The sequence below is a fragment of the Phoxinus phoxinus genome (assembly GCF_949152265.1).
Source record: "Phoxinus phoxinus genome assembly, chromosome: 2".
In the NCBI taxonomy this organism is placed as follows: Eukaryota; Metazoa; Chordata; class Actinopteri; order Cypriniformes; family Leuciscidae; genus Phoxinus; species Phoxinus phoxinus.
The window spans coordinates 21,028,409-21,039,620 of record NC_136877.1 but is presented as its reverse complement, the minus strand read 5'-3'; the positions used below and the strand labels follow the sequence as shown (position 1 = coordinate 21,039,620).

The following is an 11,212-nucleotide window of genomic DNA, read 5'->3' as shown; positions in this document are numbered from 1 at the left end:
ATAGTGGTGCAGGTTTGACATCACTTTGTAGGCCAAACAGAAGTAAGTTAGCATTTTAGCACTTCCGGTTCCGTCCCAAAGTCAATGGGTTTTTTGAATAGGGTTTTGTTTAACTTTAAATGGCTGAAATAAGGTTTGTGGTGAACACAAACTCAAGACACTTTCATGTTTTATTCGTTGACATAAAATAGGCTACATCAGTTTTACCCCACTCATGATTTTTTAAGCTGTCAAGTGTCTTGAAAAGGGCGGCTAACTAGAGGAGGTCGGGGAGATTAAAGGTCATCACGTTTACAAAAAATATAATTTTAAAGCCTCATTATGCTCATAATTGTGCTCTTACAATTCTAACTCAAAAGTTCTGTCAGAATGTCAACATTTTGTCACAACTTAATTTAATTGTGTTCAGTCCACCCAATATATTAATTAATTCATAATCGTTAAAATAATACGAGTTTAGGCTATAATCACGCAATTCTGAGAGAAAATCAGATTTGCGAGGTAAAAAGTCGCAATTCCCTTTTTTATTTTTTATTCTGTGGCGGAAAGCTTCCATGTCAAAAACGTTTTAGCTACTTTACTTAGCTATAGGCTACATTTAATTGACACCTTTTATACCATCTTAAAATTAGTTTCAGTGAGTCACACTGGTTTATTCACGCCCCCTTCAGCTTTCTTCTTTTCTTTTTCTTTTCTTTTCTTTTCCTTTTTTTTTTTTTTTTTTTGGCTGAAGGCGCAGTTGAGTTGAGGTCTGTGTAAGAGATCAGAAACTTCGGGATGTGAACTGTACAAATTTAGCCTACTTCATTAGACTTTATTGGTTACTTCATTAGAGGGCCGTTATGCAGAATTAACATTCATGTCGTGCAGAAGCGGAGCCAGCGTTTGGGGTGCACTGGATGTCTGCATTTATTTAAAGCGGTCGATCAAGACCTCTGTCTGCCGAGGTAACGGGGGACTTCTTGCGTTATGAGGAGGACAGCTAACGTGTGGAACGGGCTCGTGTAGCGCGACAAAGCGGAAGAAAAGAGATGCATTTCTAAACAGTATAGTTACAGCTTTCTAAATGCGTCTTCTTATCGAGCAGCCAAGAACAATGAGCAGTGGCTCTAGCAACTTTTTGCTAGTTCCTATACCGGAGTACCCTGTTATAGACTGCGTGCCTAACAAAAACGTCAAAATAGTTGTTCTTGGGGCAAGCAATGTCGGGAAAACAGGTAAATGTATCAAATAATGTGACTTTTAAGATATAGCCTATTTAAAATAGTTTTGGTTCTTTATTCCATCATGCATATCATATTTTTATTTCATAGGAACTCATTCTAATATGACTCGTTGATTTAATGTTTATGCATTCATTCTGTTTAAAGTCATTCATAAAGTCTTAATGGTATGCGTATTTCTAATCCTGCAAAATGATGATGATAATATCTTAGCCATTATAACGCCAGGGTGCGACATACACTGGCTTGTGCACGAGCTATATGTGACATTGTTATGCTTGCTTGTAATGCTGATGCAAAAGTTTCCATTTGGTTTCTATTTTCAGCTCTGATTGTAAGATTTCTTACTAAAAGATTCATTGGAGACTATGAAGCCAACACAGGTAAACCTTATAATGAAATGAAGCTAAAAATCCTTCACTGAACTATAAAAATGCCATCATATTTTACTCGTCACATTAATTTCTGTAATTTGTACTCGGATTTTATACGTTTTCAGACTTTCAGCATGGTTTTCTTCACCAGTAGCCTAATTGAACGTAATTAAAATGGCTGAAAAGTGTCATTAACTAGCCTAATCGACTTTAAGCAAATACACATAAGTTTATCATTTTACTTGGTGATTTTTTTTTCTTATTCAACATTTCTAGGAGCCTTGTATTCAAGGAAGATTAATTTGGATGGGGAGCAAGTTTCTTTACAAGTGCAGGACACTCCATGTGTCTCATTGCAGGTACCTTCAAATCACACAATACCAATGCTTTCTTCCGTCTTAAGCTAAACCTCCATCAAAAGTAGTGTGCCCATGCTGTATTATCACAGTCATTTAGATCACTCAGTCATTGCCTTATGGGATTCCTGCATGCTTCAGATGAACTGTGGGGAATATTAGTTCAAACATTTGGCCTGTAAACAAAGTATGCAGTGCAGAGGAGATAAAAAGGGTGTGTTCAGCCATAAGCTCATTAGTCTGACTCATGTGTACTAAAGGGCTCTCTTCAACTGAATGAATCTGATCCTGGCTCAAGCACAGTGTATTTATAGGTGTTATGATGATTCAGAATTTACTTCTTATAGCTTTCATATTACAACTAAATAATTGGTAGTCAGTTCCATTATTGGTGAAAAATATGAAACATTATAATTGCAGCAATCAGTAAAATATAGTTATTTTAATTGCTCAATTGAATAAATAAATTACTAATGTTTTGAACACTGATTCTCGTTTTTCTCTAAAATGATCACTTCATTTCCAATATGATACTATATAAATGCAATTTTTTATGTTTTTGAAAGAAGTCTTTTATGCTCTCCAAGGCTGCATTTATTTGATCAACTACTCATTAAAACAGTAATATTGTGAAATATTTTCTATTTTGAATAGGCCTATATATAATATTTTTAAGCAGCAAAACTGTCTTCAATATTGATAATAATAAGAAATGTTTCTAGAGTGGAAAATCAACATAGAATGATTTATGAAGGATCAACACTGAAATCTGCTTAAAATTCAATCTTGCATCACAAGAATAAATTACATTTTAAAACAATAAAATAGAAAACAGTTGTTTTAATATTTCACAATATTGCTGGTTTTACTGTATTTTGATCAAAGACATGCAGCCTTGGAGAGGATATAAGTGACTTCTTTCAAAAACATAAAAATTATGCACAATTTTGTACTGCATATATATATATATATATATAAAATTGTAATAAAAACAATCCGTTTTATCAATTCCAGGATGATGCAGAGGGTCTTTACTGTCAGGAGCAGATCAACCGCTCCATTTACTGGGCAGATGGTTATGTGCTGGTCTTCTCCATCACTGACCTCAACAGCTACCGTACCATCCAGCCTCTCTACCAACACGTGCGCCGAATCCATCCCAGCGGCAACATCCCCGTCATCATCGTGGGAAACAAGAGCGACCTGCTGCGCGCCCGGCAGGTCCCGGATCACGAGGGTAAGGCGCTGGCGGATGAATTGGGAGGGCCCTACTTTGAGGCTTCGGCCAGGGAGAACCATGAGAGCGTCCAGGCTGCTTTCCTGCACTTATGTCAGGAGATGAGCCGAGCGCTGGGAGGAGGAAATGGGGAGAAGAGAAAAGGTGGACTACACCTTGCCAGGCCAAAGAGCCCTAACATGCAAGAGTTGAAGAGAAGGTTCCGGCAAGTGCTGTCATCTAAGGTCAAGTCAGCTACGGCACTATGATGATGAACTGATAGACGAATGTGACCGCGGAGGATTTAGAAAGTGTTGACAACATACTGTTGCTTAAGTGATTGTGAAACACAAGGCAAAACAATGAAACTTGTCAGTTGTTTTTGCAAGTAGATGAATGGTGATATCACTGCTCTCTGGGTGAACTGTAACATGGGACTCCCGGCACTGAACTTTAAATCTAATGGTTTTAAGGTCATCAAGTCTGTTTTTGTTTATTTGTTTTAGCTGCTATCATGCAAATGTTTCCTGGTTTTCCAGGATTGTAATGACTTTCTCAAATTAAATTCTTTAATAATGATTTTCTTGTATTATAAATGTATTTCTTTAATCTCTTAATGTGAAGCAAGGCTAAACGGATTCTTTTTGACCAAGGCCATTTATTATACTGAAAGTAGCAAAATAAAACAAACACACCGAAGGGCCGTTTATTGGACACGTAAAATGATCGCAGTCGATTCCTAAGATTCTCATGTGACTGCGGGCAATTTTGCAAAATGCTATTATCCCAACTTTTCCTGACATTTAGATAACATAATCCAGCTATGTTGTTTATTATCGTGGGAGGAAGAGGTTGTTGACTGGTGGTTCCCATGACCTTTGACCTACTTACACTGTGTCAAGGATTTGATTGTAGGCCTACTGTGGAGGTTCATCCAGATGTCCCATTCGCCCAGTCGAATATACATTTGTTTATCTTTCAGCACAGATGAAGTGCCATTCCTCTGATGCAGGTCTGGAGATTCCTACACTGAACTATTGCATCTACTGAGTCATTGACCTCTAACCTTTCACCTCTGATATTTTCTTCTCTTCACCCTAATGAAAAGCAGATTCAGACCAGACCAGCCTTCCATGCTCTCATAAAGTGAGAGTATGTCCATGTCATTATACTTAGACAAAGTAAAAGACTGGTAAAATATACTGTATGCTTTGGTGATTTCAATTCTTTCTCAACAAGCCTTTGCTCTTTCTCTATCTTCCTCTTTCTTTTACACCAAATACTTTTTTGTGTGTCAGCATCACCATTCCATTTCAACTGAAATTTTATCATATCATTACAATCTAGAAAAGTCAAAACTTTTTGGTTGATCGCCAGAAGTCCCCTAAACCATTACCAGATTTTGAATAAGCATGAGGTTTTTTGACTCCCTTGTCATTTATAAATGTGCAAATGTAATTCAGCTGTGGTATATCCCTGAGGACTAAATGTTCCACAATTATAGTAGTTTCAAAAGTATTTCTGATCAAGAAAGGTTTTAAGAAGAACTTAAATATGCTATTTTATATATATATATATTTTTGACATTCAGGGGCCATTTGCAGAGAGTGTTTTTCCATTCCACTGCACTACTTGTTTTTTAATGCAAACACACGCTATAGACGGACATAACCATTGCGCATACAAGTTAGTTCTTGTATGCAATGCAATGTTAAACAGAACATATTTCATGTGTTATTTTTTCAAATACACAATGGAGTTAGTTCTGTTGTGTTCATTGCAATGAGTGAAGAGTTCGTACTAAGTGAGAATGTGTATTGCATTGTAAGTTAGTTCTTGTATGCAATGCAATGAAACAATGATCTTGTGTGCACAAGTCAATAAGTCAGGTCTTATGCAATGCAATTCAAAAGCACATAATGTTATGTGTTATCTCTTCAATGCACAAAGAAATAAGCAAGATCTTGTATGCAATTGCAACAGCACATATATGTGATATCACATGTATTATGTGATATCTGTTCGATGCACAACTGAATAAGTCAGGTCTTGTATTCAATGCATTTAAACAGCACCTGTGTTATATATTTAATGCACAATGGAAGTTAGTTCTTGCATGCAATCTAAATGAAACAGAGCATATTTTACGTGTTATTCTTCAATCAATAAGTCAGTGGAATGCAATGCGAAAGCACATATTATGTGTTGTCTCTTCAATGTAAGACTTAATGAGTCACTTGTATGCAATGCAGTGGGCTACAACAGCACCTCTGTTGAAAAGAAGTTTACCTTAAAAAACGCGTCTCTCGACCTTGCGTTTTTTGTTGTTCCACTGATATGCGTCGCCTTTTTGCTGTTAAAAATTAGCGCACTAGTTAAATACGTCCATCAAGCGCACGTTTACATTGAAAAACAATGGAATAGTAGCGCAGTGGAATGGAAAAACGTTAGTGTTAGAGACCATTCAGACAGAACGCGTTTTTCCATTCCAATGCACTTTTCCATTGTTTTTCAATGTAAACACACGCTATACGGACGCGTAGCCTATAACTATTGTGCTTGCGTCTTGCCTCGCGCGTGACACAGCGTTCTAAAAATGTGTCGCTTATGTTAAAATCAGTTCAACTTTTAAATAACGCACCCCGAGACCCGAGTGCCCGCGTTCTGTGTGAACGACCACAAATGGGGGGAAAACGCAAGGTCTTGAGTTTTTTAACTTGAGAGTTGTGTTTTTAGATTGCCGCGTCTTGCACAAGATGCTTCAAAAGAAGCTAACGTCCGTCTAGCGCGTTTACATCGAAAAACAATGGAAAAGTAGCACAGTGGAATGGAAAAACATGTTCTGCCTGAACTATTTACATTTTGGGCCTACTTGATAAAACAACACACAGACCTAAATTAGCCTGTCATTATAGACAGCAAAAATACACATAAATATACCAAAATGTAGTCTGTTCCTCTCATAACATTTTCTCATCAGGAACCCATCTAACAAAAATATGTTCTAAGAACATTTTGCTAAAGTTTCCATTAAGTTCCCATTCAATTATTTCTGAATGTTCTCAGAATGTTCAAAGTATCCAAAAGTTTTTTTGGTCAAATTAATGTAAATGAAAACATTAAGGGAATGTGTTTTGGGAATGTACATATTTTTCTACTGACTTCCATTTACAGTAATGGCATGTGAATGAGAGAGACCGGAAACGTAAACTCATGCAATTTCTCTGGAATATTTGATTCCGACACTGTCAGTGTTTGGAAATGACAACCCCGGGACGTAATTTCCTGGAATCTGGCATCGTGAACAAATGTCAAGCCCAGGTTCTATCACTTGTAACCATGACAGTGACTAAATTAATTTTAAAGATGGCTATGTAAATAAAACTGTATAAAGTATCACATTTGAAACAGCAAAAGTACAGCCAACGCACAAGTTCATCAATTAAATGTGTGTGAACGCAAATGTATTGACTGAAATACAGGACTGACAGCCGTATTCTGTTGCTGTGTGAACATGGCCTATTCGGCTCATCAACTGAATCTGGCCCTACTATGTCTCTTATACCACTATGCGGACTTGCTCTCTTATTTGTTTCATTTGAACTCAACTATAGCACCATCTTGGGGGGTGGGGGGCTAATTGTTAGAGAGTCAGACTGGTAACCCGAAGGTTGCAGGTTCGATTTTCAATACTGGCAGGAAATTACCCCCAACCGTTCCCTGGGTTTCGCAGTGAATGGCTACCCAGTGCTCGTGTGTGTGTGTGTGTATGTGTGTGTGTGTGTGCTTGTTTATGTGATTTATGAGGACACAAATTTGTATAATGACATGCGTATTACACTGGTATTACTACTTAAATGCGGTTTATGAGGACATTTCATGAGTCCTCGTAATTCAAATAGCTTAAAAAACATAAAAAACAAAGTTTGAATAAAAATGTAAAAATGCAGAATGTTTCCTGTGATGGGTAGGTTTAGGGATAGGGGCAGTGTAAGGGGATAGAATATACAGTTTGTACAGTATAAAAACCATTACGTCTATGGAGAGTCCTCATAATGTAGTTGCACCAACAAACTGTGTGTGTGTGTGTGTGTGTGTGTGTGTGTGTGTGTGTGTGTGTGTGTGTGTGTGTGTGTGTGTGTGTGTGTGTGTGTGTGTGTGTGTGTGTTTTATAGTGTAACTTTTAAGATAACATACAGGTTTAGAATGATAAAATATTTAAACTAAAATCAATACTTTGCACATATTTATTTGGTAAGTAGCTGTGTAATAAACTTACCAGTGCTGCACATTCATGCTTGAGTGGAGAAAAAAAAAACTTTAGTGTGAGTAAAGGTTTTGTGAGTGTGTAAGTGTGAGTCACTCTATTTTAATGCCTGTAATCTGGCCTGACCTTAACATTTAAGTACAGTTATAAAAATCGGAGGCATCTGCTGATGGATTAGACCATAAGCCTGAATCAGTGGCGCTTCTAATAAAGACAGATTTAATAAACCATCTCTCTGATATTACAATTATAAATGGCTTCCTGTTTCCTAGTATGGTCTGCTAAACTGAGAAAGATAGGAGCACTTATTTTGCCCTCTGACTCGTGAAGACTGTGTAGTATAAATTGATGTTTGTCCAAATTACGGTTCATTTGGGAAAGCTGGTCAAAGAAGTTTGAATTCTCAGCAGAGTATTATTAGAGGAGAAACAGCTGTGATGTGAAATGGTTAGAGACTTTTTCTCCATCTGAGCTCATTACGTTATCACAGTCACAGGAAGCATGACCAAGACAATTCCCAAAAGAGAACTGGGGGTGGAAGACAGAAAGAGAAAGGGAGGGAAGGCAGCAAGTCAGGAAGTTAGAGGGACAGAAAGGAGAGATATTAATGAGATAAAAAAAATTAGTCACTAAGGAAAGATGTTTTACAGTAAAAGGCCGGGACATTACGCATTTTGCTAACGTTCCCATTAAAGGTGGGGTATGTGATTTGCAAAACGGCTGGCAGATTTTGAAAATACACAACTCAAATGGTCCTACCTTCTTTCCTTTGACTCCACCCATTCAAAGAACATGGACATGGATGGGGGGAGGGGGGAGGGTACGACCGATTGATTGACGCACTTACTGTCCAATGATTCTAGGTGGTCTTGGAAATTATTGGCTGGAGTTTTTCGAGTCCTGCCCGTTCCACAGATGATTAAATTGCTTAATTTCAGTTTTTCTAACTCAGTGGCTGTAAGTGGGTTAGGAATAGGATTTTAAGTGATTTTGAAAAAATGGCCAAAAAAGAGAATTACATACCCCACCTTTAAGTTGTGAAAAAGTTATTTCTGAAAATTCTCTAAATGTTCAAACCGTAGATTAAGGGAACATTCCAATTGATCATTTTGAAAACATTATATGAATGTTACCCTTGAATGTTCTGAAACATTTAAAAAAATATGAGATGATAGATTAAATATTCAGTTTTGGAAGGCAGTGGCGTTATGATTTTAGAATCTGTGTGCATGTGCTAACTACTGTGAAAGATGCACCCCTATTAATGTTTGATTTAGTCGCTGAAAAATCTCTCTAAACTTCCTGTTCACCATGGAACTGTTTCTGTCCTGTTACGTTTAAGTCACGGCTTTTTCTTGAAGGTCTAAAAAAATGTCCAGCTCACAACAGAGGTGAAAATTCAAACTCAAGATTCAGTCATGTTTCAGTTCAGTGATGGGGAGTCCGCAGAAGCTTTTTCACCACAGGACGCACCTGGTCAAATAAAATGGCCTTGTATATATTCCTGTATACCATCACACAGAGCGGTCATCATCAGCCCTAATAGCTCCCCCGATAAGGCTGTCCATACCATTACAGATCACCCACCATGTTTAACAACTGTCTATACAGACAAGGTGTCCTTTTTCAAACATGAAACATCTGGATTTAGACCACATTACGGTTTCCTGTTGCTCAAGGGTCCAGATTTTTTCAGTTTTATGAGGGTTATGTTTCATTGCATAATTTTCTCCAAATATCAGCCAGTTCTGTGAAATTTAAAGCAGAGTTCGTAGAGACTAGGTCAGAGGGGTTGAGGTTCAGATTCAGTTTTGTGCTCATTTTTTGTCTATTGTTGTATTTCACAGCTATCCTACAATGCAGATCACACACACACACACACACACACACACACACACACACACACACACACACACACACACACACACACACACACACACACACACACACACACACACACACAGAGAGAGAGAGAGAGAGAGAGAGAGAGAGAGAGAGAGAGAGAGATCACTGGGCAATGCTTTAGAGTCGTCTGGTTACTACAACAACAAAGATTCGTTGCAAATCATTGAACTCCGTCTATTTTACTTCTAAACTAAATGTGGCATCCATTATTAAGCGTCATCATAACTATTCTAGAATTTGGAAGTCTGGAATTATTTAGATAGTTTCCATTTCTTATTAATCATTTGTAAACTGTTATATTGGTTTTATTTGCTATTCTAGAAGGCATGTAGGCCTAGATCAAAAAAATAAATAAAAAATAAATAGTCCAAATAAAAATATCTTGAATTTTAACTACAAGTAGATCTAAATGCCACATCAAGACCTGCAACTTCTCTAGTCTGTCACCAGAGGTCATGCTTTCCACAATATTATTAATCATTTTCATCACGACTGGCTCACGTGGAAGCTCATCTGTCTGGAGGTTTGGGGGTGGCACTGGCAGCGAGGGAATGTTGTGATCAGATCTGCCAGCAGTCTTTCCATATTCCACAGCACAAACTCTGACATGAGTGTGACACATTTCTCGTTGCATTTCCCCTATGGAAATGTCCTCTGGATGACCGCAGTGAAGCCAGGTCATGTCATGGTGAGTGAATTATGAGAATTATGGATGAGAACAAAATCTGCTTTGATTGTGAGCACATAATAAAACATAGAAAAATGGAACATGGGAAGTTTCCAAGAGGCTTTGCTAAAACATTCTGATTGGTCCATGATTTCATCTCGGTCACTCACTGCATAAGAAAGCAATTATCTGGAAAGGGAAAGTATTTGTTTAGGATTGCAAAGAGAGTGAAGGGGACATATGGAGCAGATCATGAAAGTGAACCGCAATTAGCCTACAGAAGCCGTCACTTTTGTTCCTAAAACTTTACTAAAATTAAATGTCGATAACAGAATATACAGCAAGCTAATCTCAGGGCTCTAGGTCACAATCATATCCGTCAGGAAGGTACAACCATGGGTACAACTGTTGGGAAAACATTACTCATTGGATTCTACTGCCCCCTTTAGTATATGTGTGGGTACGGCAGCTATCTTCTTGGCTGCATCCGAAATAGCATCCCTACTATATGGGCGAAAAACAGCATGTGACAAAACTTTAGTCACAAAAGAAGTAGCCTATGTCCGAATTCACAGTAGCCTACTCATAAAATAGTCGGCAAAAAGTACCCGAATGAATGACTTACTTTTTCTGGCGCGATTCTGAAGTGCATAGCCTACTTTATCCCATGAGGCCACGGGAGAGAATTTATGAAAGGCAGTGAAGCGACACAACAGACGCTGGTGGGTCACATGATAATGACGAATGTAGTACGTCCAGATTGCATTCATGCTACACACATTCTAAAGCCTGTATAAAAAAATAATAATAAAAAATTCTATATAGAACATACTTTTTTTTAGAGGTCATGAAGAAATGACTTATTTAGAACAAATAGGCCTACCTACTAAGACAGTATGCGATTTCATACGCAGCCTTTCTTTCTCCTTTGCTGGTGTCCTGACATTTCATCCTATTCCTACCATAGACCATAAAAAAAAAAGATTCCTACGCATCAAATTGTACCAGGGCTTATTGGTAATTACAGGGCGCACATCAATATTTAATATTTATTTAAAAAATATTTGCATTGTTTTAAGAGTATAGGTTTAGGGAGGAATGGATGTTAGTAAAGCCTTAAGCCACATATGACGCTGGTAGCTCAGCCTGATAGGCAGCATTTTTCTTTGTCGAATTGTGCTACACTGTTTTAATGGGATGTAGC

General features: G+C 37.7%; 1 protein-coding gene across 1 annotated transcript; it reads left to right on the top strand.

Moving 5' to 3' along the window:
- The first annotated feature begins 737 nt into the window (after nucleotides 1–737).
- On the top strand, nucleotides 738–3,748 carry rasl11a (RAS-like, family 11, member A). Its single transcript, XM_079584478.1, has 4 exons — nucleotides 738–1,217; nucleotides 1,550–1,606; nucleotides 1,874–1,956; nucleotides 2,968–3,748. Exons 1-4 carry the CDS (start codon nucleotides 1,067–1,069, stop codon nucleotides 3,436–3,438), a joined length of 762 nt encoding a protein of 253 aa, XP_079440604.1. The 5' UTR covers nucleotides 738–1,066; the 3' UTR covers nucleotides 3,439–3,748.
- The last annotated feature ends 7,464 nt before the right edge of the window (nucleotides 3,749–11,212 follow it).

Excerpts from the sequence above, each read along its gene's own strand:
- rasl11a (XM_079584478.1), top strand. The coding sequence starts at position 1,067 with ATGCGTCTTCTTATCGAGCAGCCAAGAACAATGAGCAGTGGCTCTAGC. Across the intron at positions 1,218-1,549 it reads AAGCAATGTCGGGAAAACAG|CTCTGATTGTAAGATTTCTT; the intron begins GTAAATGTATCA and ends TTCTATTTTCAG. Across the intron at positions 1,607-1,873 it reads AGACTATGAAGCCAACACAG|GAGCCTTGTATTCAAGGAAG; the intron begins GTAAACCTTATA and ends CAACATTTCTAG.